The sequence below is a fragment of the Condylura cristata genome, unplaced genomic scaffold (assembly GCF_000260355.1).
Source record: "Condylura cristata isolate star-nosed mole 26May11 unplaced genomic scaffold, ConCri1.0 scaffold00041, whole genome shotgun sequence".
NCBI classification, from domain to species: Eukaryota; Metazoa; Chordata; class Mammalia; order Eulipotyphla; family Talpidae; genus Condylura; species Condylura cristata.
The window spans coordinates 3285822-3313729 of NW_004567142.1; the positions used below are offsets into that span (position 1 = coordinate 3285822).

At 51.9% G+C, this 27908-nt stretch overlaps 1 protein-coding gene across 3 annotated transcripts; it reads right to left on the reverse strand.

The window, feature by feature from the left end:
- Positions 1 to 689: 689 nt before the first annotated feature.
- On the reverse strand, positions 690 to 27906 carry PRKD2 (protein kinase D2). Of its 3 annotated transcripts, none has more exons than XM_012733815.1 (19): positions 27816 to 27906; positions 27101 to 27489; positions 24925 to 25063; positions 22272 to 22403; positions 21148 to 21302; positions 20832 to 21054; positions 19838 to 19915; positions 19609 to 19762; positions 16924 to 17041; positions 16044 to 16121; positions 14688 to 14946; positions 13234 to 13286; positions 13067 to 13139; positions 12195 to 12301; positions 11580 to 11741; positions 7578 to 7676; positions 3557 to 3824; positions 1401 to 1486; positions 690 to 1105 (listed from the first exon to the last, which is right to left on the reverse strand). In XM_012733815.1, the coding sequence occupies exons 2-19, from the start codon at positions 27335 to 27337 to the stop codon at positions 893 to 895; spliced, it is 2634 nt and encodes an 877-aa protein (XP_012589269.1). In that variant the 5' UTR covers positions 27338 to 27489; positions 27816 to 27906; the 3' UTR covers positions 690 to 892. The 3 variants fall into 3 exon arrangements, with proteins under 3 accessions (XP_012589269.1, XP_012589270.1, XP_004694281.1); XM_012733816.1 differs by having other exon boundaries at positions 27759 to 27818; XM_004694224.2 differs by lacking the exon at positions 27816 to 27906 and having other exon boundaries at positions 27101 to 27665.
- Positions 27907 to 27908: the final 2 nt, after the last annotated feature.

The following is a 27908-nucleotide window of genomic DNA, read 5'->3' on the forward strand; positions in this document are numbered from 1 at the left end:
GAACCCATTACACAACCTCAGCTGCAGGGTCAAAAGTCTGGGTGATAATGGGGAGCTGGAGGGTAGGGGTCAAAGGTGGAGAGCGGCCCAGGAGCAGCTTAAGGTCTGCTCAGGGGCAGACTCCCAGGCTTGACCTCAGCCTGCGCATCCTGGGTCATGGCTGTCCAGAGCCCCGTCTCTCTCCTGACTGGATGATGAAAAAAGAAGATAAAGCCTGGACACCACTGTGTCCCCAGCACCACAGCAGTGTGACAAATGATGAACTAGTGGATGAGCCCATCAGTGTGGAGAGAAGTCTTTGGGTCAAGGTAACACACTGAATATTGCATATCAGCTTTCTACTATGGGTGAGACTTGTGCTAACTGCACTGTCATTAGTAGTTGTCACAGTGCTAATGACACCAAGCAAATTAATCACATAGGCCATGAGATTTCTTGCTTTTCTCTAACGTCTCCACCCCTCCATCCATCTCTCCTCCATTTCCAACTCCTTGACTCTTTCCTCCCACACCTTCTTCCCCGCAGTTCTCCCTCCATAAATATTTTCACTCCAAAACTCCTCTCAAAACTCCCCTCCCTTCACTCCTTCACCCATTCTCGGCTCCCCTCCACTCCCCACCTTTCAGGTGAGCTCCCTCTTGTGAACAACAGGTTAGTCAATGATAAGAGAAGGCATCGTGGCCAGAGTACGAGGCCACAGAGAAGTCCGTTTTAATGGTTGGAGAGTTACGTTTGTAAATAATCCCCCCTTTGGGCAATGTCCAATTTTCGCGAGGAGACGCTTCCCTAGAACAGTTCTGTACAATTCAGCGCCTGGGTGGTGTGTGCGGGGTTGCTCCCCAAGGGCAGGCGGAGGGCGGCGTCCAGGAGCAGCCGGGGCGGGGTCACTGGCTCAGAGGATGCTGATGCGCTCAGCCAGCCCCTGCATCTCGTGGTCCTGCGGCCGCAGAGCCCCACCCAACTCCCCGTCCGCCAGGAGCCCGGGGCTGGGCAGTGGGTGCTCCGCCACGAACTGCTCCCAGCGCGCGTCGTCGCTCTCGTGAGTGATGTACCGCTCGCCCATCTTGCCCTCCAGCTCTCGCAGGTCCAGCCACGTCTGGTACTCCTGGGCCCCGGGAAGAACCGTTCCCGTCAGGTTGCACCGAGGGCAGCCAATAGCCGCTGAGCCGCCCGTGAGGTGCACCGCCCCGGAGAGCCAGGTGAGGCCACACCCCTCCCGCCAGCGCAGCCAATGGGGATGTAGCTCCACCCCCTCGGCAGCCCAGCCAATGGTCGCTCGGTCACGTTCCCCAGCCACGGGAAAAGTGCTCACAGCCTTCACTACCTGGCCGACCAATAAAAACCTAGCTCCACTCTTTCCCCCACCCCAGCTGAGGCATCTTCTCCACTCCCCGCATCACCTGTAACCAGGGGTGGCTGAGAGACTTGTCCACGCTGTAGCGCTTGCGCATTTTCACCTGCAGCAGGTTGTTGATGAGGTCGATGGCTGCGGGGGGGGGGGGGGTTTGAGGGGGGAAGAGACAGTTCAATCCCTGCAGGATGAAGTGAGGTGCCACCCTTCTTCCACAGGTCACCCCAGTCTACCTGCCGGCCATCCAGGCCTTCCTTCTGCACTGACCCTTGAGGGGGTACGGGGCGGGGAAGCCTCACCTGCACCACTCACTCGCTCATTGGTCATTAAATTTCAAATTCGTTTCACCACTATCACACCACAGCACAAACACTGCTCCATCTCTTCGCCAGTCTCTACCTGTTTTCCTCATTCCTGTGTTCCTGTCCTAAGTTTTATCATACACATGTCCATCTATATTCTTCACTTAATATTTTTAAGCCAATTTGTCCAAGACAATCTGTGCAGTAGACAATGCAAGTTGAAAAACAGATTGCAGGGCCCTGCCTGGTGGCACAGTAGGTTAAAGCACAGCACTATGAAGCTAGCTGCAGCCGCTTCAGCATGAGTTTGACCTCCGGGCCGGCCTGGCCAGGGAGGTGACCCAAATGGTATGGCAGACCTCTCCTGACCCACACGCTGCTCCCCTCAGCAGAGTACTTCTCAATCTGCATGTGTTCCTCCCCGCTCTGTCTCTGGTGTCCTCTCACCAGCCCTGCACCTCTGGCCTGTACCCCAGTTCTGTATGCATAAAAATATAAAATCTTAAAAAACAAAACAAAACATTTTGAATCAGGCCAGTATTTAACCTGTGTGAACATCAGTAAAATGGTATCTTAAAACAATCTACCTTTACTCATTTCATTTTTTTGGTTCAGATTTTAGATTTTAAAAAATGATTTATTTATTGATTGATGCATACAGAGCTGGGATGCAGGCCAGAGGTGAAGGGGTGGTGAGAGGCTTCATCAGAGACAGAGTGGGGAGCAGAACAGGCAGACTGACAAACTACACTGCTGAGGGGAGCAGCGGGCAGGTCAGGAGAGGTCTGCCATGCCACGTGGGTCACCTCCGTGGCTGGGGATCGAATTGGCACTAAAGTGGTAGCAGCCAGCTGGCAGTGCTGCATCCTAATCCATTGCACCACGAAGGAGGACCCTCATTTCATTTAAAAAATATACATATTTATTTTTACATCATTTTGTGCATTTTTCCATCTCAGTTGTAATCCCTGTGGGCTTCCCATCACCCGTCCCAAATCACCCGTGTGCCATCACATAGTCCAGTGCATTTGCATTTCATTTTTTAAGGTAAAAATTAATTTGTTTTAAATGGAAACTTTACATCCACCCTGGCCAATGGGGCTCACTTGCGATGTCCACAAAAATAAAGCCCTTCTCTTGGATGGTCGTGAACCAGTTTCTTAGGGAAGGCCCACAGACTGAGACAGGTTCTTTGTAAAAAGGAGGATTAGAGCGTGTCAGGCATTCGAAACAAGACAGCACTTGCCTGAGACTCCCCAATCAGCAACCTGAAGGGCAAAGCCTTGCTGTGTGAGCTCACGGGCACCCATCCATACCCACAGGTTCTCTCACGCCAGTTCACGGGATTTATTCAGGCACATGCGATGTACTTTCACTAAGGAACTTCTGAGCAGGTCCCAGAAGACCACCCTGAGGATCCCCGACCTCACACCGGGGCTCGGGTCACCCCCACTTTCTCTTCCTTAGCGCTTTCCTGAGGCCAGGGTCAACACCTTTTCCTGCAGCTGGCACCCCAGTCAAGCCCTTCTTCCTTAACGCTGCCCCCAGGCTTAACCTCTTTTACACTGCTAATCCTTTCAGGGTTCATAGCCCCCAAACTCCAGGGCCAGCCAGGTTCTGGGAGGACCTGCCCCTTCTACTCCGTACCCCAGACCTTTGGCTTTCTCTTTCCAGGTCCTGTCCTAGAAAGTCGAATTCCCACCCAGCCCGCAAGGTGCCAACCAAGGCCTGTCTGAACGCTTTGGAGACACTTTTTCTTCAACCCACCTCATCTAGTATCGCCCGGGAGTCCAGGGAGCCCCTCAGGTGCCCGAAGCCAGGCAGCCTAAAGGCCCCCGCCCGTGGCCCCGCCTGGCCCGCGCCCCCAGCCCGCCCCCCAGGGCAGGGGTAGGTCCCAGCACACCTCCGGCAGAGATGCGGCTCCAGGGGCAGGTGGGGTACATGAAGGCTGCGTTCTGGATCTGGTCGTTGATGTCTTCGTCCTCGTTGAAGGGGAACGTGCCGCTGAGGCTGACGTACATGATTACGCCCACGGACCACATGTCCAGCGAGCGGTTGTAGCCCTGGTTGAGCAGCACCTCGGGCGCCAGGTAGGCTGGTGTGCCCACCACCGAGCGCCGGAAGGACTTCTCGCCGATGATGCGCGCGAAGCCGAAGTCGCAGAGCTTCACCTGTGGAGGGCGAGGGCTGGGGCGTCTGGGGAGGTCGCAGCACTACCCCACCGCCTTATTCCAGAGAAAACTCAACGCCTTTTGGGGTACGGGCCCCTCACTCACTAGCTGAGTGACCCAGAGCGCTGGAGCCTCCTGTGCCTCAGTTTCTCCCTGTGTCAGGGCCCACAGATCTCAATCTCCTTGTGCCTCAGTTTCTTCTTTTGCACAGTGGAGATGCTAACAGTCCCTACCTCTTTCTTTTTAAATCTAATTAGGTGAGAAAATGGATTTTCTAAGATTCTTCGACAATCTAGCACGCATGTTTGGGAACTACACTCAGTGGTACTGTAAAAGAGCATTCTCTGGGCCCTCCTTGGTGGCACAACTGGTTAATAAAGCGCAGCACTATGAAGCTACCCACAGCCATGAGTTCGATTCCTGGCCAGGGAGGTCACCCATATGGCACAGCAGACCTCTCCTGTCTCGCCCGCTGCTGAGACCTGCTGTGCCATGTGGGTCACCTCGGGGGTCAGGGATTGAACTTGCACTAAAGCGGCTGTGGCTAGCTTGCAGTGCTGCGTCCCAACCCATTGCACCACCAGGCAGGGCCTAAATACATAGATCTTAAAAAAAAAAAAAGGAGCATTCTCCACATGTCTGGTTTACTGCCTATCAATCCATCATCAGATCATTTCCAGAACAAAATTACACAGACCTGTCACTCCAAGTAGATGACCAAGACTGAGTTGGCCTAGGGAGCCCCAGATTATGCAAGCCATGAATGAATAGCTTCCCTTTCCAACCTCAAGCGTGTCCTGGTTTGATTGATGAATTGTGTGACTATCTTAAGTCTCGGTAATCCGCTTCGGATTTTTGTTTTTCTTACTCTAAATCCATGGTGGCCAAAAGGGTGCTTTCAGCTTTAAGGCATTTGCCCAAATACATATTCTGTCTTTTGAAACTGCACATAAAATTGCACATAAAACAATCACTGCAAAAAATGCAGAAGAGATACAAACAACATAAACAGGATGAGTTATCATAAGCCTAGAAGTAAGTTAATACTTGAATATATGCAGATATATCTAGATCTATGTGGCCAGTGGTCACACAAATATAGCTAGAAACATACATAGTACATAATATGATACCTTTAGAACCACATAATAACATAGAGACATGTAATTAATTGCCTTTTAAAACAATCCCTTTTGAAGACTGCATAATATTCTAGTGAATGATTGTTCCAAACTATAATATATTTATTGAATCCACAGTTTAGGTTGTTCCTTTACACACACATATTATTAACAATGCTGTAATGAACATGTTCTGTAGCTAAGCCCTTTCACACGCCCATGACTATTCAGAATGGTTACTCATAGATGAAAGAACTATACATGTACACATCTAGACTCATGGACAGCTTTGCAGCCAGCAAGGCCAGGGTCAAGGTCCGTGGACTGCCTACCAGCTCACAGCAGCATCGGCTCTGTTCCTCTAGTTCACTTTCCTGCTCAAAACCCTTCTCTGGTTCCTGGAAGGCAACCCCTGTTGCTTTTGAAACACCCTACCACCCTGGCAACCCCCAACCTGAATCTCAAATCTTAATGTAACAACCAACCTTTTCCTAAGAATCTTTTCCTTTCCTATAGGCCTGACAGAACATTGCCTTTTCTAAAATCCACAGATTTCACAAGAAAAGTTTATTTGGCATAAAAAGACATGAAGTGCCCATACATGCTACAACAAAGATGAACCCTTAAGATGTCAACCCAGGGAAAGATCTGGTATTTTCCATTATATGAAATGTCCAGAATGGCGAATACATAGACAGAAAGTAGATTAGTGTTGGGTGTGGGTGGGATTGTGGGATAGGAGAAGGATCACTAGAGGGTTTGGGGTGTCTTTAGGGGATGGTGAAAATAATCTAAAATTGATTGTGATGGCTGCACAACTCTGTGGATACACAAAAAGCAATGCATTGTGGGTGAGCTGTATAGTACACTCATATACCTACAAAGCTGGTCTTCCCACCACAGGGCCTTTGGATAGGGTGTCCTGTCTGCATGGAATGTTTGTGTCTGCACAAACTTAACTCCTATTCTTCCTTCAGAGAGGTTTCCTCTGATCTCCCAACTGGACTATGCAACTTCTGGTTACAGGAGCTCACGCAACCACTTTCTAGAACCTATTATAGATTCAGTGCCATTTCTGGTGACACCTTGCCTGGCATCTGTTCTTTCCTGTAGGTTCTTCCCTGTGGGGTATGAATGGCCACTGGCCATGTGTAGCTACTCATTACTTGACATGTGGCCAGTACAACTGAAAAATATAGCTAGGGAGTGATTTTTAAATTTTGTTTAATTTTACTTGTATTTTAAAACTAGTCCTCACTCAATCCAGTGTTGGGAAACCTTTAAAATACGGAATAACCTGGGTCAATCTACTTTCCCAGCTGTTACTCTTGCGAACTTTAAATACAAAATCAAGTATTTCTGATAAAAATAACATCTGAACAAAGATACAAGTAAGTGTAAAATATACACCAGATTTGAAGACCTGGTATGAGGTCTTTAATTTTTAATTTCATTTTTATGTTGCTTACATATTGAAATGACACTACTGAACTCAACTGGGGTAAAGTATGCCTTTAACATAAGTTTACCTGCTTCTTTTTACCTTCTTTAATGTGGCTACTGGAAGATGTACAAATTATAGACAGGGCTCATATTACATGTCTAGTGGACAGCACAGGTTTCCCAAGCACAGCACCAGAGACGTTCAGGGCAAGAGATCTTCTGTCATAAGGCTGCCCTGGGCACTGTGGGGCACTTAGCAGCATCCCCAAATGTCAGCAGCACCCCTTTTCCCCAAATAATTATGACTATGAAAAATATGTCCAACATTGTCAGGAGGCCAAAATGCCCCCTGACTGGAAACTGCTGCCACAGAGGGGTGTTCCTTGGACACAAAGACCCCCCAAAAGGGTGAGCACATGGCAGGCACTCAATAATTTTTAGTTGACGAAATGAACCTCTAGCTTTCAAAATATAATGAGCTAATGATTCTAAAACATAGCTAATGAAGTGAAGCTTCCCGAATATGTGGGGGGCAGTGAGCTAAGCGACATGCTGCAGCTAAAGGCTCTTAACCATAGTAGGACCTCAAGACACGCAGCTGGAATCATCCTCCTCACCCCTACCCGTCTGCCTCTGCTTCTGAAAGGGCCCTTGTAGTCCTGGCGGAGGTCCACCACAGCAGTTTTCCTAACAGACCCAAGGAAGAAAGTAACAGTTCCCCCTCCTGCATTTTTTCTGGGATTCTCTTCCCTTTAATAAAAATCCTGAATTTAATGGGCCAAGCGGCCACCAAAATAAAGACTATACTTCCCAGCCTCCCTTGTGGCCGTGGGCGCAAGCCACGCCCATTGGCCACACCCATTGCTCAGGTGCTGGTAAATGGGGCGCTAGAAGTGATAGGTGCGTGAAGAACTGTCTTAAGGAAAGCAAGAGATATCCATTTCCTGTACCCCCATTTCTCTCCCTCCTCCTGTCCTATTTCTTTTCCTGGAACATGGAACACAGACCATAAAATCCAACACTATGGAGCTGCATTTTCTGTTCACGCTGGACTCTATGTGAGTGAGATGCCTCTGTCTCATTTAAGCCTTTGTCCTTTGGCGCTCTGTGCACTCATATATCTTGATTAATCCAGTCTCGCACCAATGTTGGCTGGGCTTTCCCCAAACCAGGAAGGGTCACAACTCACCTGAGGAAACGGGTCGGCTGAAGCCAGCAATACGTTTTCTGGTTTCAAGTCACAGTGGACAATGTTCTTGAAGTGAAGGTGTCTCAAAGCCACCAGAATCTGAATGGATGAGATGGAGGCAGTAAAAAAGACAGAAAGGTGGGGCCCTCCTTGGTGGTGCAACAGGTGAATGTGCAGCACTATGAAGCTGCCTGCAGCCACTGCAGTGTGAGTTCGATCCCCGGCCAGGGAGCTGACCCACAGGGCGCAACAGACCTCTCCCTGTCTCCAACTGATCCCCCCAACACATCTACTTGTTCTGCTCTCCACTGTCTATGGTGAGTCCTCTCACTGCCCCTGCACCACTGGTCTGTACCCCAGTTCTTGTATGTATAAATAATTTTTTTAATCTTAAAAAAAAAAAAAAGGTGTCTACCCAGCCCTGCAAACTCCATCCAAATCGCCATCTGCACCCCTAAAGATGACTCTGGAGGCAAGGAGGCACTGGAGTACCAAGAACCTCCAAACCTTAGAACTAGAGAAACATTTATGCTTGAGACAGGGGCGGAATACATGATTCTAGAATGGCTGAGCTGCCCGCTGCTCCCCTCAGCAGTGTGTTTCTGTAGATCTGCTATTCTGTTCCCCACTCTATCTCTGGTGAATCCTCTTACCTCACTGCACCTCTGCCTAGACCCCAGTTCTTGTGTGCAGAAATAAGTGAAATAAGTCTTTTTTAAAAACCATTATATGAAGCAATACAAACAATACCGATGTGACAATTAATATGTGTGCTTACACATACACACACATACATATACATATACACACCCACACACACATCAAGTTCCTACTAAATGCTGCTATTGTAGGTTTTGGGAACCTGAGACTTGAAGGGAAACAACATACAACAAAAGCAGGCCCTTGAATGAGGTTGTTTCATTCAATGACAACTAGGATTTTTTTGGTGTCATCATTGTTATAACAAAAGAGAATTGAACAAAACAACATTATTTCAGGAGCTGCTCTTTCCTTAAGGGGAGAAGGGGGACTTCCCTACATGGAAAACCTGACTATTAACTCACTACCTTGTGACCTTGGAGAAAACATTTTACCTCTAGAGCTCAGATTTCTCATCTGTGGAATGGAGTCATAAAAGCACGACCCACCCTCACAGGTCACTGTCAGGTGCATTAAGTGAGCCGATATATTTAACCTGCTTGTGACAGGTTATAGAGCAAAGGCCAGCTATTTGCTTTTTTTCCCCTATGGTTTTTTGTTTGTTTCCTGTTTCCCCCCATTTCTTCTTCTTATATACATACATTGGTGTGAGTTTTAAGTAAAACTTCTACTGTATCTGTTGCATATTCTATATGGGAAGGAAGAGTTTGTATTTCCTACTGTTTTCACTGGATGGCTTTTGAGTAAGAAAATGCCATGGAGGACTAAGGGTGCTTTGATGCTGGGAAAACTCAGGTGACCACATCTCAGGGGAAAAATCTTATATTGTGGTAAAAGAAATAAACAACAGTGTAAAATAATGACAAATAACTGATTAAAAAATAAACCAGTGTACAAAGGAAAATGCCATTTGAAGACAGCTTTCTCATTCTACAGACAGGGAGACCAAGATTCTGCACATGTCCATTTTCTCCAGGTTTCCTGTTCGCTCACCGCCTCGTCTCCCACCCTGTGTTACGAGGCGAACAAAGGCAAATCGGCAGCTAGACTGACCCACGTCTGCGTCCTGCCCAGACGGCTACACCTGGCAGTGTGACCTTGAAGGAGACCAGGTACCTCCCTCCACCCCTGTTTCTTCACATTATGGAAAATGGGATTCTGGTCATACCTACCTCAAAGAGTGGTTCATGGGGTGAAAGAGCTTAGTGCAGGATGTGGGGTGGGACAGGCAAGAGCCAGAGAGCAGAAATCTGCAGAGAGAGAGAGAAAGAGAAAAGGAGGGAAGCACACACACGAGAGAGGAAGAGATGAACAACAGAAAGAGACACACCCCCATGCCGCAGGCAGGTCGTTGGCTCCCTCTCCCCGTCTGAGATTTTCATGAGCCTGCCTTGGGGGGCTCTGTCCCCAACCCTGCAAACCAGCCCCTGACAAAGGTGCACAGCTTGGGACAGCAAGAGTGTTGCGCCTGGATGAAGGAAGCATAGTGCAAGGGGGCCTGTGGCCAACAGAGGGCCCGTCCCACACAGGGAGAGGCTCAGCCAGATGGGCCGGCCTTCTGGGGTCCGTCAGGCCGGCGTCACAAGAGGGTTTATTTAACACGTGAAGGGTACGTTTTCTGTGGCAAATGAAAGTCACCAGTGAAGTGAAGTGGAAAACAGATTCCAGGATAAAAGAACCGGACACAGGTAAGAAGGATCCAGTGTGTCTCAGATCCAAAAAGCTTTTTAACAATTCGATAATAATCAAATCAAAAATGGGTAAGGGATACATAAAACACAGACCAATAAACACAGGATAATGTGCTCGCCTTCCCCAATAATCTGCCAAATAAAGACACATGAAGGATCTTTCCACCTGCAAGATTGGTGATAATTTTAGCCAGTGTTAGTAAAGAGTGAGAAAAAAAGGCATCCTTAGGGCCCTCCCTGGTGGCAAAACAGGTTAAAGTGCAGCACTATGAAGCGCTCCACAGCCACTGCAGCACGAGATCAGTCCCCGGCCAGGGAGTGACCCACACGGCGCAGCAGACCCCTCCTGTCTCCCCAATGCTCCCCTCAGCAGTGCATTTCAGTAGATCCGCCTGTTCTGCTCCCCACTCTGTCTCTGGAGAGTCCTCTCACCCCCTGCACCTCTGGCCTGTACCCCAGTTCTTGTGTGCATAAATAAATCTTTTTTTTAAAAAAAGCATCCTTAAACTCTGATGGTGAGAGCAAAAACTGAAAGGGATTTTAAAGAATAACTGGGTGACATCTCTGGACTAGGGAGTCACTATTTGAAATGTGTTCCTTGGGAACGCTCCCACCAAACCCCCCAAGGATGTTTGTAGACAAATACTCATTCACAGAATATTGTTCCTAAGATTAGAAAGTGCAAACATCCTCCAGGCTGAGCAAGACTGGGGAATTTGGTGCTAATTGTATCTCATGGGATACAATTCAGAGAAAGAGGCAGCTCTGCTAACTACATGCAGAAATGAAACAGCCTTGAGCAGCACTACTGGTTAGGGAGCGTGCTAATCTCAGGAGCAAGGCACTTCCTGTCTGGGGGCCTCAGTCTTTTCAGCTGGGAAGTGGGAGGGTAAGAGCTCTACCAGAGGCTGCCGCCAGGGTTAAGTGAGCTGGAACGGTGCGTGGCACACAGTCAGTGCTCGGACAGGTCAGTGACCGCAGCATTCATCACGGGTACCCTAGTGTCTCCTGCCCCGGCCAGGGCTCGGGCTCTCTGTCACGCCGTGTCTCACTGCTCAGCACCGAGCCGGGCACTGAGCAGGGCTCGGGGAGTGTTTGTTGAACAAGTGAGTGGATAAACGAACCAATGAATGAACGGGCTCCCACAAAAGGCCCTGACCCCCTTTTTCTTTTTCTTTTGATCGATTTCTTTTTTTAAAAACTAATGTAATAGTTTATTTTTACATCATTTTGTGCCTTTTTCCATCTCAGTTGTCTGACCCCCTTTTTCTACGAGCAAAGGCAGACCCAGAGAGCCGACTGATATCGCCTAAAATACAAGACAGACGTTATTTTTCCATGACTAGGACCTATTACTGTACCAGCTTGTCAGCTTTCTATTCATTCAATTACTTTTATCTTGTTATGCCTCTATGTTTCTTGATCATTGTTATGATTTTTCAAATTATTATCATCACACTATTGTTTTTCCTTTTTTGAAGTAACCCAACAACGCTGCGTAACCCTGACCTGAGTCTGTCCCTGGTATTATCACGCCACCGTGCATGCACCTGCTACCCACTACCAGGCCCCCACCCCGCACCTGCCCAGCCTGGCACAGGGGCCCCTCTCGAGGACGCCTGCTGGGGCAGGAGGCGGCAGGTGAGCGCACCTGGGTGATGAGGAACTTGGTGAGGCGCTCGGGCAGCCGGCCCTTCTCGCTCGAGAGAATCATCTCCAGCATGTCCCCGTGCAGCTTCTCCATCACCACAAACACCTTCTCGGGCGTCTCGAACATGCACTCCAGGTTCACAATCCCGGGGTGCCGCAGACTCTGGAATGGGGTGGGGGGGTCAGGGCCCAGGTGACCCATAAATGTGGGCCCCCGGAGGGCTAGGCGCGGGAAGGACGAGCAACAAGGAGGGCGCCCCCCAGCAGGCCAGGCGGCAGCTGCCTCTTTGGGTGGCCCCCACAGGGCCAGAGGGCCAGAGGGTGAGGGTGGGAAGACCAGGGCTGGGGGGAGGGGGTGGGGAGAAATGGAAGCAGCTTGGCACATCTGTAGCTTTTAAATCCCGCCTTCCTCTGCCTGCCCCAGCCGTGGCCTGGCCAAACTTACTCTCTCCTACCCAGGACCCCTCAGTCTCATGCCTTCTCTGCTCCTTCTCAACATATTTCCTCCTCCAGGAAGACTGAAAAGTTGGCCCGAGTGGGCAATGTGGAGAAGGAAGGCCTTCCTGGGGGGACGAGGGGCAGGGGGCGGGGCTAGCCACAGATTCTGGGGTGTCACCTGCAGAATGGCCACTTCATTCCGGAGCTGGCTCTCCTGCTTGGTGGGGAAACGCAGTTTGTCGATGACCTTCACCGCCACGTCCCGGCCAGTCTTTCGGTGCTTTCCTGGGGCACGGGGGAGGGAGGGGAGGGTGAATGGAGCACCAGAGCTGGACAAAGGTGGATAGAAGGCCACCAAGGTGGCCGGCTCTAGTGGATCCCAGGAGAGAGGTGAGTAGCTGGGGTGAGAGTGGGGTGCACTCTGAGCATAGAGGCGGAGTGAATAAAGGTAAAACACAGGGCTCCAGGCCCCTCCCTGGTGCATCAGGTTAAAGCGCATGCTGTGAAGCCCTCTGCAAGCTGTTTCAGCAGCAGTTCCAGCAGCAGTTCAAGCCCTGGCCAGGGAGTGACCCACAGGGCACAGCAGACCTTTCCTGTCTCCCCACTGCTCCCCTCAGCGGTGGATACCACTTGATCTGCCTATTCTGCTCCCCACTGTGTCTCTGGTGAATCCTCTCACACCCCACATCTCTGGCCTGTACCACAGTATGTGGTATGCATAAATAAATAAATCTTCCAAGAAATAAAAGACAAGGCTGCAAGGAGAGGCCTCTAACACAGGAGACCAGACTGCTAACCGGTCGGAAACTAGGCTCTGCTCTGTGGCCAATCAGAGCGTAGATTTACCTTCCCTTATTTAAAAAGTCCATTTTGCCATGGGCTTTTCTCAGGGAGACAAGGAGAGCCCGCAGCCACCTAGGTTTCCAGGATTCTTCTCCCAGATCTAGGTTCTAAGCCTGCATGGGAAGTGAGTGTGGGCCAAGCCGAGGAGGTAGCCTGGCGCCCGGAAACCCCCAGGGTGCCTCTGGGTCAGCCCTGAAGCGTCCTTACCGCCATAGACCACTCCAAACTGTCCCGAGCCCAGCACCTCATCTGGGAAGATCTGGTAGACCGTGGCAATGTCCTGCAGGGTGCGAACAGGGAAAGCTCAGGGGTCAAGGCAGCTAAGACCCTGCTGGGAGGGGGAGGACAGTCTTGGGGTACACCGGGGGTCTCACCACATTCTCTTGGATTTGGCTGTTAGATACGGAGATACTCAGAGAAGCTTGTCCTAGGGAGAGGGAAGAGAGAGGTGAGGGACCCCCGGGTCAGCACCGTTGTCACACCTAACACCAGAGGTAGCTCTGGGGCCGGACTTCCCGGGTCAACTGGGTAGCTCCATCACGCAACTTCAGGCCACGAGCGATTTGTCCGCCATAAGCCTCAGTCTCCTCGTCTGGAGAATGGGAGTAATAAAAGGCACTTCTAAGGGGGCCGATGGAGGAGGAGCTGAGATGAGTTGAGGGGCTTCAAGAAGTCAGGCTATGAAGGACTCTTCTGAGCCCCTCACCCAGTGACCTCAGCACCAAGAGGTGCTGAGCCCGTTTTACAGAGGGCAAAACTGTCCGAGCTGCCTCCAGTGTTTTCCCTTGAACTTGCCTTCCTGCCAGCCCAGCCGGAGAAAGACATTTCCTAAGCCATCTGGATATCTCCCCGCCTCTCCCTCCCCTTCTCTCCTCCAGTCTGCTCTTCGGTGTTCTCCCTGGTATCCTGATCCCCTGTTCTGATCTCCCCCAGAGAGACATCAGGCTGAAGCACAAGGCTGACCCTGCCCCACCCTCTCTCAAAATGCTGCCATGGCTCCCCAGTGCCCTCAGGACAAAACTAGGATGCTCACGTGGCCTAACAGGCAGAGTCTGGGCCTTCACCTACTTCCTGGTTTCCACCCAAACCCTGCTCTGTATTCCTGACACACTGACGTCTTTTCTGGGCTTCCAGCACCAGTTCTTCCCCACCTCTGGGTCTTTGCAGGGGCTAGTCCCTCTGCCAGGAATGCTCTTTCCCTCAGTCTGGCCGCAGGTCAGTCCTCTCATCCCTCTGTCTCAGCTCAAATGTCACTCCTGGGGCCACGGCAGACTACTCCAGCAGATGTTCTATATGACACCTGCTAGTCATATAGGACAAGCTGGTCAATGTCTGTCACTCACTCTGGACTATGAGCTCCAGGAGGCGGGACTCTGGGGCTCTGAACACCTTTAGCCTTTGCCTGAAATGCTTCCCCCTCTCACGCCACCTTGAGCTTCCAGGTCTCTGTTCAGATGTTGCTTCCACCAGAAGCCCTCCTGGATACCCACCTCCTTTGGGCTCCCCAAGTCCTCTGGTTACTGTCGAGACAGGCATGAGCCCCGTGAGGGCAGAGCCTGGGCTGCCCTGGCCACAGCTGTGCCTAGGCAACAGGAGGGCTGGGCAAGAGGAGGCACTCAGCAAACAGTGAATAAAAAACCTAAACATAACTTGGAGAAGCCATCACAAGCGGGACAAGATTCAAGGCCACACAGCAAATCCAAGCTTAACAGAGATCTGGACCAGGCCTGCTGAGTCTATGCTATCCTCTGCCTTCCCCCGACTCTTTCCTACCCTGTGCAAGCCCTCTGGGGCCCATCCACTCAGGGACCAGGGATGGGCGACTTACTGTGGGGTGTGTGGCCTGGAGCGCTGGGTGCATCTTGCAGGATGACGGGCATCAGGGCCTGGCGGATGGCTGTCTCCCAGCCCCGGGCGGCCTCAGCCCCCTGCCCACTTGGCCCCCCTGGGGCCCCGCCAGGTGTCTCGCCCACAAAGTAGGTGGCATTGGCAGTGACGATCTCGAAGCAATGTGGGTTGGTGCCTGGTGGCACAAGGCTGAAGTTCTGGGCAGTTTCCACAGCAAGGATTTCTGACAGTGGAATCTCCTGAAAGGACAGGGAGCCATGCAGGTGAGGATACCAGGCAGATCGTGGGATTCCCTCCTCATTCAGAAGGGCACACAGAATAGTGTCAGTGGGAAAGAGCCTGGTTTGTTAGAAGGGTCAGGACATTACCAAAAGGTAAGAAGTCAGTGGCAAAGAAATTGAGGAAAGAGCAAGTGCAAAGGCTCTGAGGTAGAAAAGGCCACAGATGGAGCTTGGCACACAGTAGGCCTGCTACATCTGATAACTAAATGCAGGAAATGGGAGTAGGGCAGGGAGCTCATAGCCTCATGGGCCACAGGGAGGAGGCTGGGCTGTGCTCCAGAGCCCTGGGGAGTTACAGAAAGGTTCTGAGTAAGGGAGGACAGCTCTCCCTGTCTGTGTGTGGAGGGTGGATGGCAGAGGCTGGGACTCACAGGAGACCAGGAAGAAGGCTGAGTGGGAAAGGCTTGAGTGGGACAGAGGCAGAGGGGTGAAGGGTAGGAACAGAGAAAATGCTGAAGAATGCTGAGAAAAGAAAAAGGAGGGAGGGAGGGCACAAAGAATGAAAGCATAAAACAAAGCCAGACTTGTAGAGCCAGTAAAACCAGGAGCCAAAGACCCGGTGGTCTTGGGGACCATTTTAGACAGAAGGAACCAGCCACAGAAGTGGAAAGAAAAAGCGAAGCTTCAGGGTTTTATTCTAAAGGCAGAGGGAGCTAGTGGAGGATTCTTGAAGCCACGCCTCTGCCCGCCTGGGGACAAGGGCAGAGCAGGGACCCAGTGAGGGGCCTGCTGCCACACCCCACGGGAGAGGGGCTGGTGATGAATCCACAGATGAATCGCAAAGTAATAATGGTGAGGGATTTATCAGTACTGGGCATTGGACAAGTGGGCCTTACGCCGCGGGCTTCTGGGTTCTCTGAGTTCCAGCAACAGCTGAGGTAACAACTCTCCTAGGAGGCCCTTTACTGGAGCCCAGACAGGTGAGGTCCCCCAGCTGGAAAGCACCGGGAGGGGGTCAGTATCTGGAGACAACATCTGCCTAACCTGGGTCAGAGAGGAGAAGGTGGTAGGCAAAGACAGAAAGGCCGGGGGCTGCTGGGAACGGGAAGGGCCACCTTATAGTATCTGTTGGTTGTGTTGTTCTGGAAGAGTGTGATGCACTTGCAGTCCAGGCGCCAATAGTGCCGCTTCCTCTGTTGGCAGAAGTTTTTGAGAGCGTGAGCCAAGCGGCCATCCAGCCTGGGCTCCAGTCAAGCCCGCCCAGTCTAGCCCCGCCCCCGGCCACGCCCACTCTTCCCACCACGCCCCTTCATGCTCACCTGGCCCAGAGCCAATTCCAGCCCCCCCACTTGTTTCCTTCTCAAATTAATCCTGCCCTGCCCTTTTTTAAAAATGCTTTTTATTTATTCATTTTTGCGTAAAAGAACTGGGGTGTAGGCCAGAGATGTGGGGGGTGTGAGGATTCACCAGAGACAGAGTGGGGAGCAGGGCAGGAGGATTTATTGAAACACGCTGCCCTGCCCTCTTTAGCTCTGGTTCCACCCCATTATGTCCAACCCCATAGCTGTCTCCCTAACTTCAGATTCGCCTCCAGCCTGGTCCCTCTAGAGCTCCCAACCCTGCCCAGCCTACTCCTTGCTTGCCCAGGGTTTGGCACCAGCACTACAAGCCCTGCCCTTCATCCCAACCTCACCCAGCTGACTCTTCCTATGTCCGGGCCCCCTTACCAATTTATCAGCTCTAATTAAGCTTCCAGCCTGGCCCGGCACCACCGGAATTTACCCTCTAGGACCCCCACTTCTCACCCTTGCTCCTAACATTAACTTGTCCGGCCCCTGACCTAGCCTTTAGTCCTGCCGGGTCGTCTCAGCATCATATCTATTGCTCTCAATTCTAGCTCAGCCTCCAGCAGACCCCGCCCACGCAATCACGCCCTGCCTCTAGCCCCGCCTCTAACGCTAGCCCCGCCCAGCCCCGCCCAGGCGCTCCGCTCACCAGCGTGTCCTTGTTGCTGTAATGGACCACCCAACCCTCGCGCAATGTGGTGCTGGATTTCCGGGTGGTGTGACGCACCGACTGCACCACCCTCATCAGGGGGATATACCCCAGGGAGCTGAGGGGTGGGGGAGAAAGGAGAGAGAGGTTATACGCAGACATAACCACAAATTCTCTGGGCAGCAGGGGAGTTGGCCATAGGTTTTCTCCCCTGGTTTCTAGATTCTCCACAATGAGGAGGCGTACTCTTGAGAAGGCCCCGTGAAGAGACTGCCTGGCAGATCACCCTTAGTGCCTCAGTTTCTCCACCCAGAGGGGCTGCTGTAAGAAGTGAAAATCTTTGGAGTTTAGCACACAGTGGGCCTCCCATAAGTGTTAACTGGTGTTGAGCCTAATGACTGTCGAGCCACTGTGTGACCTAAGGTCAGTCACTCAACCTCTCTGTGCAGCATTTCCCTCTCCTCATAACACAATGAGGAGAGGAGAGCTTGAAAAACAAGTAACTTCAGAACCCACACTCTCCTTACTCTGCACTAGACCACAACTTGCATGACCTAGGGAGATTCAGTTTCCCTAGCTGCCATTCCAAACACTTCCCACTCTGATAACCTAAACACTCTCAGGAATGACCTGGGAGAAAGGGCATCTGGGTTGCAGACAGCTCCGGTTGGGAGACACCAATGAAAGTCTTTGAGACACTGTGACCTGCAAAGCCACACTCAGGCCTCGCCCACCCACTTCTCGCCCTTTCTGCTCCAGCCACATGACTTCTTGCTGTTTCGGACATGGTTGGTCCTACCTCAGGCCCTCTGGCCCTGCTGTTCCTCCTGCTTGGCAGGCCCTTCCCTCACTCTCCCCCATTGCACCACATGGCACCTTTTCACAGACCTCCTGTAATGACCCTAACATGCGTGTTCCCCCCCTCTTTAATCTTTTTCTTGTATGTAGAAGAGCTGGGGTGTAGGCCAGGTGCGGGAGATGAGAGGATTCACCAGAATCCTCTTCTCAGAGTGGGGAGCAGAACAGGCAAATCAACTGAAGCACACTGCTGAGGGGAGCAGCGGGGAGACAGGAGAATCTGCTGCGCCCTGTGGGTCACTCCCTGGCTGGGGATCGAACTCAGGCTGTAGCGATGATAGTGCTGAGACTTAACCCCTAGGCCACCGGGGAGGCCCAGCATATCCCCATTTGCTATCCATCCTGACTACCTAGTTTTTCATCGCCAGATGCTGTCTCCCAGCTGTCAGTTCTGTGAGGGCAGCTCTCTGGTTTTGTTCACAGCTGTGTGCTTGGGATCTAGCTCCTAGTAAGTGCCCATTAAGGATCCCCTAAGACAGGAAAGGAGTGCAAGGGTGTCCTCCCTTCCCCTGTTTATGCTGCCTTGGTCCTCTGAAGTGAAGTTTTAGCTGCTTCCCTTACTAATTATCAACAGAAGCCTCCAAACTTCATTTATAACCTAGAAACGGGAATAACAAGGCTGATGGGAAGGATTTTGTTCAAGAACAAAAGCAAAATTTATGGGCTCTGTGGCCTGTGATTTTTAAAATAAATCATATATTCACTATAGTGCAGTGTATTCCTGTACGTTTCTCTGTATAAACACACTTATTTATCCATGTATTATTACTGCACTCACAGTGAGTAATAGTGATAATACTGTTCACATAGTTCTAAAAATATTCAAAAAGGAAAACACTTAAAGGATATGATTAGAAACAAGGAGAAATGGAAATTCAAATATTCTCTTCCACACCCCCAAAGAGACCGTCTTTCTCTCTCCCCACTTTTCGAAGCTGGTGGAGACTTTACGCGTGTCATCTGAAGAGACTGGCACAGTGCTCCATGAGGGGGTGCTGTCGCCACCCCAGGAGCAAACCGAGGCACGGACATGTGGAGCTGGGTGGGGCCAGGCCCGGTGCTGGTGAGCCCTGCACCACCCTGCCCTATGCTGACAGGCCACCCCACGCAGGCCGGAAGACAGGAACTACCCAGGCTCTCGGAAAGACAAATGTCTTTGCCCTGAAGCACTTACGGTCACATTCTCATGCAGCTGAAAATACAAATTCCATATAAAACTTAAAAATGTATAATTAAGTACAAGTTATTATCTCTCAGAGCTCTCATGCCAGAGCACAGAAGTTCCTTGGGGATCTTTTCCAAAATGGTTAAAGGAAGTGGATATTTTCCTTTTCTTTTAAAAAAAGTTCATGTTCTGTGATAAGAGCACTACATAAGCGACACATACATGTAAACAAGGACCTTAACGATAAACAGCAACACAGAAACAGCATGCCAGGTACACCTTTAGGTACTTAATTTGTATTCATTCATTTCATCCCATGACAACTCTGTATGGCAGCAATTTTATTCCCATTTTACTGATGAGAAACTGAGGCCCAGAGAGGCGACTCTCTTGCCTAAGGCCATTCAACAGCCTCCCCCCAGAGTCCACGTTCTTAGTCTTTGTCCTGTCACTTTGCAATACAGACTTTCTGGAAGGACCCACAAGAAACTGATCCTAGTGGCATCCTCCAGGTGAAGACTTTTTTCAAAATGTAAACTGAGAAAAAAGTAAGGTTTGGATGTTTCAAAAGTCTCACCTGGGAAACCTGGGAAACTTACAAGAGTCAGGTGGTGTCATGGAAGAAGTGAGGGGCTTCCCTGGGGGAGAGGGGTACTGGGTACCTCTGGGCCTTGCCTCCCTCGCCTTCCTCTTCCTCGCCGGCGTGGAAGGCATTTTCCGAGTGGGAGCCGGGGATGACACCAGAGTCGTCAGATTCATCCATGAGGGCGCTCTTGTCAGCCTCGCTGAAATCAGTGGCCTCCTCCATGGGCACATCTGGAGGACGGGGCGGGGCATCAGAGGGGCCGCCCCTGAGTCCCTCCCTTTCCTGCTCCGCCTCCAGCCTCTTACCTCCGTTGATGAGTGCCTCCCCCAGACAGTCATTCGGGACGCGGGTGGCGCAGCGTTTGTGACAGTTAAACTTGCAGTCTGGTAGGGGACAGGGGACCAGGAAACAGGTGGGAGGGCGAGAGTGGTCACGTGTGAGGGTTGCATGCTAACTCCCAAGCTCAAGAGTCTGCACTTAGTATTTGGGGCAGGAAGTTGACCCTTCTGATGTCATCCCAGCAGTGAGCCAACAGATTAAGTGACTAAGAAGTCTTGAGTCTGAATATCCTTTACCCTGGGCTGCTAAAACTCTAGAGTCCCATCTAACATTCTAGAATGTGCAAGGGCAGGATTTCTTTACCTTTGGTTTTTTTCTTTTACGGCTTCTTTAGTTCTAAATAGCTGAGATTCTAGACTTTGACTGTTCTGATGAATTCTAGAATTGGATGGCTTCACAATTTTTTGTGGGTCTAGATTCTGATATTCTTGAATTTGATCACTCAGAGCTCTGGGATCTTAGCAGTGCTAGGACTCTCGAACCCCATGTTCCAAGACTTTATGATTCTAGACTTCTAAGAGGAGAACCTGGTGCTTCTAGGCTGCTCATATTTTCAAATGCTGTTCTAGAGTTCCAATCTAAGAATCTATGATTTGGTAATTTGAAGGTGTATGAGTCGGAAGTTCTGTGATTGCATTTGCTAAATCCTACAATTCAGAACTCTTGGATCCTGCTTCTAAGGTTTTCTGATTCTAGAATCCTCAAGTTCTAGAGTTTCAGAATTCTCTGTGAAGTGTCTTGCTAGATTTCTAAGGTTCTAAGATTCCAAGGTGCTAATGACTGAGGTGCTGGGATTCCAGAACTGCAAAAGTTCTAGAAGGCCAGGATTCACACATTCCCCTCCTGAGGCCCTGTGCTCCTCAGGGTCTGAATCCTGAGATTCTTGTGTCCCCGCCCCCCAAGTCCAGGACTGATCCTGTGTCTCTGAGTATGCATGTGGGAGTTGGGGGTGGTTCTGACCTTTGCACTGCAGGCCCTGGCGGAAGAGACCCTTGAGGAGTTTTTTGCAAGCCTGGCAGACAGTGGGTCGTGTGTAGCTGTGGATGAGGAAGGTGTGTGGCACCTTGACCTTGGAGAGCAGCATCTTATCCAGCTCGATGGGACGGCCGGTGTAGGATGACACAGAGGATGAGGAGGAGGACGACGGGGGCCGGCGAGGCAAGAGGTCAGTGCTGCTCCGGCTCTAGCAGTCAGTGAGGGGGAGGCAATGTATCAGACTCCGCCTGGGTCTCAGTACACTCCATCCCCCCACCCTCCCCATGCTGCAGCTCCTCACCAGCTCGTCAGCCGTGCAGGGGAGGGACTCCGAGGTGCCAAGGCGTACAGAATGGCCACTGGCCAGAGACGTGGACGACAGGCGCCGCTTGCGAGCCCCGCTGCAGTTGTTGGGGATGCTGAAGGCACAGCGCTTGTGGTAGTTCAGTCCGCAGCCTGAGGGGGGCGCCAGGCGGTCAGAGACGAGGCCTGTCAGCCACCAGGGCTCCAAAGCTCCACCCCAACCCACCACAGGTGGGCTGAGCCCAGTCTCTGCAGATCTGGACTATGGTAGATCCTTAGGCAGACGGAAAACTACAAAACTCCAATTCAGGCAGAACTGCCAATGACCCAGAGCCACCGCATGTGGCCAAGAGTTAAGATGGGAAAGGGATTAGGGATGGAGCCGTGGACCAGATAAGCTACGAACATGGGTCGGGCGGATGGCAGAGGCAGAAACGAGAACTGCACCAGTTAAAATACCTCTTCCTTTTTGTTAGAAATATGCCTATACCAAATACTTCTGGTTTTTTTGCCTCCTCTAGTCCCTGACAACGTAAGACAACATGCAATATTAATAGTGGGCCCAGTAAAGCATAGGTCTTTAAGTGGCCAGGTTTTTTAGTGACAAGATGTCAAAGGGGCGACGTGACCTGACCTAACCTCTGCGGGAGGATTTGGCGAGTTTTCGGTTGGACCCAGCACGGTCGTATCCTATCAGGTGCAAGTCTGCCCTCCTCGTGTCTTTTGTTCTTTCTCTTTGACATCCTTGAATCAGGCCCTCCTGAACCCCATTTCCAACACATCTCTGGGGACTGCAAGATGGCATGCTGTCTGGACTAAAGCACACTTCTCCAGCTTCTGGAAACTTCTTTCCGAAAGCCTCACGAAGCCTCTCTCCTGGCAGCCCACCTCTTATGGTGGCTCTCTATCTCCCGGGAGGGGCGCCACATTCCAGGCCCCCCTCCCCTCCCCTCCACGGTCTTGCCCTGTACTCCTCCTCCTTGACCCGCCTCCTGGACTCGGGGGAGGGGCCACCTCAGGCCCTGCCCCATTCACCGCAAGGCTCCTCCCATTAGCCCCGCCCCTGACCCCTGCTCCCTGAGCCCCGCCCCGCCCCTTCCCCTCCAACTCGAGGCTGCTCACCATCACACTTGAGGCCCTGGCGCACAAGGCCGAAGAGCATCTCCCCGCAGTGGTCGCAGAAGGCCGGGGCTCGGTAAGAGTGCACGGTGAGGGCATGCGGGCGGATCTGGAAGTCCTCAAAGGTGGCTGAGGCTGCGGGCAGTAGGGGAGGGAGGAGGGTCGGGCGGGCCCTGCAACAGGTGTCCTGGCACCACCTTCCCAGATTTTTCACTCTCCTCCGCTGCTGTGAGGTTTGAACTTTCCTTTGATCATTTTCTCGCAAAGTACCTTCTACCTGCGTTCAAACCCCAGATCCACCTGACCAAACACCTGTGTAGCTATGCCATGGGGCATCGGGGATGGGGAAAAAGGAGTCGTTTAAAGGGAGAAGTTTCAGTTCTGCAGAATGGAAACAGTCGGATGGGAGAGTAATTAACACGATGGAACCGTCAAACTAAAGACGTTAAGATGGGAACTGCTTAACTGCTTGTTATACATACCTCACAATTTGAAATTGAAAAATCATGAAAAAAGATAGAAGCTTGGGTCCCATCTCAGGTCTAACTGTTCTGGGATAGGCCTGAGCATCAAGAGAGGGAAAAAAGCCAACACCTGTGGACCTCAGTTTTCTCATCTTTAAAATGGGCCCCCCCACCAGTTTACTAACAATGATCTAGGCATTAAGGGCCCCATGTAGAACAGAGCTCACAAACCCAACATCCCCCCACCCCCCAGTGAGGGTCACCAACAAAATAACAAAAATAAACATTCTTATTTAGCATCACCCAGCAGTTACTCTGTGCTGGGCGCCAATCTATGGACTTTAAAGTACTAGCGAATTTAGCCTTTCAAGATCTCTGTGAGGCCCATTCTGTTATAGCTCCATTTTCTTTCTTTCTTTTTAAAAGATTAATTTATGGATGTATATAAGAACTGGCGACAGGTCAAAAGTGTGTGTGTGAAAGAGACAGGATTCGCCAGAGATAGTGGGGAGCAGAACAGGCAGACGACTAAAGTACACTGCTGAGGGGAGCGGCGGGAGACAGGAGAGGTCTGCTGTGCTGCCTGGGTCAGCTCCCCAGCCAGGATGGAACTTGTGTTACAGTCACTGTAGACAGCTTCCCAATGCTGTGTTGTCACCCCTTGGGCCACCAGGGAGGGCCCTATGTCCCCATTTTCTAGATGAGGCGAAGTTAAGCAACTTTCCCAGTCACACAGCCAGCAAATGGCAGAACTTAGATTTGAACTCACACTCACACAGTGTGGCTTTAGAGTTCACGCTTTCAGCAGTGCCTTTCTGAAAAAGCTAGGTAATGAAATATATGCTAAGCTAGAAATCAATGTGTACTAATGAGAAAAATTCAGCAGTGAAGGTAGAAGAGGTACAACTGGAAACAGGTGGTCAGGGAAGGCGTCCTGGAGGAGGTGACATTAAGGCAAAGCCTTAGACGGAGGTAGGGGACGGCGGTGCAGGTGTCTAGGAGAAAGCGTGTATCTCCTCAGACATACAAGAGTGTTTTTAAAGGGTTAAATGAATTAACTTCTGTAGCACTATTAAAACAGTTCCTGGCTCATAGAAAGTGCTCAATAAGCATTAGCTAGTATTTTGAGAGTTTCATTTTTGCAAGTTTCATTTTTCTTTTTTATTTCCCCACAAATGTAAGTCTAATAAGAAGTTACTTTTCTTAGTACTAGGCAGTGGAAAGGGAACTCTGTGTCCTGCGTGCCAAGAGCTGTTTATGTACACAGGATAAAGCTATGGATGAGAAAAATTTACAGCGCACTCTTAAGAGCGCTGACCTTCTTTGGGGGGGGGGACAGACAAGAAACATGAACACACAAATAAGGAAATTTCAGACAATGGAGGAAGTGGGATTTAAGCTGAGATCCAAATAACAATAAAGAGCTAGCAATGAGAAGATGGAGGAGGGGGCTTGAGGGGAGATGCTCCAGGCATGGAAACCAGGTGGATACAGGGTGGGCAGGCATGGCTGTGCACAGCAAGCGCGAAGGACAGTGTTTGGAGAAGGTGGACTCCTCTCACGCCCCTTCTCCTGAAGGAAGAAGAGCTACAGACTTCTCAAGGTGCTGAGACCTTGCCCATCTATAAAACAGGAACGGCTAGTGAGCGGACTAGATTCTATAACAGGGTGGTCCCCAGGGAAAGGGGAGGTTTCAGGTTCTCTGTCCCACCCAAGAAAGTGGAGCTGAGCATGGAGAAGAAGCTGGAGAGGGGACAGACAATTTCCCCTGCACAGCAAAGTTTACACCAGTCCCCAGAAAGCCCCCCATCAGCCCCCACAGATGCCTGCTTTCCTAAAGCCACCCACTCTGCAGGTGTCTAGCACCAGCGAGCACTGCCTGCCATTTCTGTGCTTCATAAATGAATGATGGAGTCTGACACCCAGCTCCTGTTTCAGCATTAGTCTGTGAGCTTCTGCCTGTTGCTGTGGAGGGTTTTTGCTCAGGCTTGTGCAAGCAATGCGATGTATGTATCCAGTCCTGCTAGATGGTTCAGAAAAGCTTCAGGGGTGACGCTCACTGGCAGCCACCGCCCAGAACCAGGGGTCCAGAACTTAAAGCAGCAAGTCCAGGGTTGCCCTCCCCACCCGCTCCTCCTTGTGGTGCCCGCCCCCGCTCCAGGCTCCTTCCCTAGGAACTAGCGACCTCTTACCAGAAAGCACCACCTCCACCAGGTCGCCCTCCTGGATGTCTCCCGCCGAGCGCACCAGCTGCAGCAGGTTAGCTGACGTGGGGTCATGTTTGAAGAGTAAGATCTTGTCATAAAGACCGTAGAAGCCACACTCGGGGAACTGTGGGGCGGGGCAGGGCAAGGGAAGGAGGTGGTGACTGAAATGCTCAGAGCTGCTTCGGCAGCCAGCGGTCTGGAACCCTCCTTGGCCAGCCGCCGCTGGCTGTTTCCCCCGGAAACAGACCCCGCAGCCCCTAGCTTCCTGCCTGCCTCCTCTGAGCCTCCGGGGGCCAGGGCCCCAGGTGTGCAGGGACAGAGTGCAGGCCTCGCGTGGTGGCTGTGGTGCATGGCCAGCGGGGGTGGGAGGAAGAGGAGCATGGATCCCTGGTTTCTGGAGATCGTGGGGTGGGGTGACTGAGTGAGCACCCCCTTTCCCTATCACCCCCCCTCCCACAAACTCAGCTTCCTTCCTGGATCTATTGTCTCAGTTACCTGGCTCCAGGCCTAGCTTCAGGGAGGGGCCCCCTGGAAGATTTAGGATGGGGGTGTCTCCAAAGGGGAGGGGCAGGGGGCTGGGAAGGCTGTGGTTCAAGAAAGCTGGAGATGGCGAGGGTGCTCACCGCCCAAAGGCCCCAGGTGTCCCATTCCCTAGCTTGGGAGGGGTGGTAGTGGTGGCAGGAAATGAAACATGACAAAACAGAAAGTGAAACTGCCCAGGTGGGACAGAGGGAAGGAAGATGAGGGGCCCCAAGCCTTCGCTGCACCTGGACAGCACGCAGAAAATAAAACGGTGAGGTGCGAGGGGGCAGGCCGGTGGCTCAGGCTCTCAGAAGGAATTTCACCCAGGGGACTGTCTGCCCTCCCCCTAGCGTGTTACCCCAAGGAGATCACTGAGCTAGGATCTGGGGTGAGTTGGGAGCTGAGTCGGCATGGCCAGTTTGAGGGGCTTAGGAGAGGGACAAAGACGGGCCTTTCTGGTCTAGCCTGCTGGGACAGGAACCACCTATGCCTATGCATTTCTCTACACTTCAGTTTCCTGATCTGTAAAATCGGGGCACTGGCCCCAGCCCTGGATGTTTCTCTGAAGGCAGAAGAATTCATTTCCAGAAGTCTCAGAAGACTCTGGAAGTTGGATATTTGGCGATGCTAACATGCCAGAGTAGCAGTGGTCTCATAGTTTACAGGTTAGGGCTCTGACACGTCGGAATTCTAATATTTGAATGTCATAGCATTCCAGGCTTTTCACCACCCAGTGATCCGCATTCCAACTATCTCAGCACTGGGGATCCCAACAACCCAAGAACCAACATTCCAATGTTTTGGCATCCCCACAACCTGGGTTCCCACTGTTTGAACGTTTCACCCCGGAGTGCAGTGACCAAACCAACAACCCTTTAGTAGCCTCAGATGCCAAGATTCTGCAGGTCTACAATTCCCACAGCAGAGAAGCCCACTGTTCAGACTGTTCACACTCCAGGATACAGGTCTTCCACTTTCCATCCCACCTGGCTCCATCTTGCCAGGACCCAGAGCTAAGCTTGGGAAAGGCCCATCTGAACAGGCCAGCCTTGGACCTTGGGAGTGGGGGATAGAGATTATGAGAAAGGGCCCCAGAGCCACTGCTGGGGGCACTGAAGAGGTGCATTCTCTTCCGCACACATCTCAGCCCTGGAGGAGGACAGAGACGGGCTCTGAGACCTCACCTGCCATTGGCAGCTGGCAGGGACACCCACCCTCACCTAACTGCCACAGCCAACCCAGCTTTAGTTTCTACTCAGTGGGAGGTTGGGGCTAGGCCTGGACAGGGGGGTCCCCCGCACAGCTGCTGCCCCCACCTGCCCTTTCCCCCTGTCTTCTGTGCCTGGCAGGCTCCTCCCTGCCAGCTGCAGACAACAAAAACATGCAGGGACATGCATTTTGGGGAGGCCTTTGGGGCACCTCATGTCTTCCCAGGCATCCCTCAGAGAGCAGTTGCCTGAGGGGACAATGAGGGGGCGACTGTCCCAGCCCTACCCCTCAATGCCCAAGGTTTAGTGGCTCTCCGTTCCTCCTCCCCTTCCTCCTGCTCCTCCTCTGCCAAGCACCAGGCCTCCTCTGCCAGCACCTACTTCCTGCAGGTCTCTCCCCAAAAGGGCACATGCCAAACCAGTGCCCTTACCTTCTGGTCCACGATGGAGCAAGCCAGCTGCTTCACATGGGCCAACTCCGAGGCGGTGGGCAACAACACGAACTCCCGGGTCAGCCCGATCTGGATGTGGAAGGAGACGCCAGGGCCTGGGACAGGGACCTGAGGCAGCGGTGGCGGCGACTGCAGCTCGAAGCTGCCAGACGGTGGAGGAGACCCTGGCCCTGGGGAGCCAGGGAGCCCCACAGGATGGGTGGGGGTGGTTGCCATGAGGGGAGGCCCGGGACCGGCCACCCGGCGCCCACCCAGGATTGGGCTGGAGGAGTCCAGGCAGTCCCGGGTCACTGGATCCAAGAGGTCTGTGAGCTGGGGTGGTTATCCGGGATGGCAGAAATCAGCAGGGAGCTCGAGGATGGAGGGCCCTGGGAAATTCGAGAAAAGCAGTAGCGTGGGTCAGATGGCCCGGGAGTCAAAGGATGACAGACGACCAGAAAGGAGAAAGATGACTTTGGGGACCCAGCGATTGAGAGATTCCAAGGAATCGGAGAAGAAACTCTAGTAGGTCGGGGTTCACCGGGCTCAGGAGAGCCCAGGTTTCGAAGGCCCTCGGAGAGAAATGGGGCCGAAGGGATGCGGGGTCCACTGGCTCTAAGAGGAGAATCTAAATAAGGAGGGGACCCGAGGGGTTCACGTTGGGGGTGGAGAGCAAAGCCTCAGAGTCGGGATCGAGGGGATCCCAGGATCCTACCGGCCCGGGATGGGCTGAGGGATCCCGCGGGCCGGGGCGCTAAGGAAACAATCTCACGGGTCTCTGAGGTTGGAGAGAAGCTCGGTCGGGAGC

What these genes read in the sequence shown, in the direction of transcription:
- PRKD2 (XM_012733815.1), bottom strand. Translation starts at nt 27,337, where the DNA reads ATGGCAACCACCCCCACCCATCCTGTGGGGCTCCCTGGCTCCCCAGGG. An exon ending in ACAGCAACAAGGACACGCTG is followed by an intron (nt 16,122 to 16,923) that starts GTGAGCGGAGCG and finishes TTCTGCCAACAG; the next exon opens with AGGAAGCGGCACTATTGGCG. An exon ending in CCAAGTTCCTCATCACCCAG is followed by an intron (nt 7,677 to 11,579) that starts GTGCGCTCACCT and finishes TCATCCATTCAG; the next exon opens with ATTCTGGTGGCTTTGAGACA.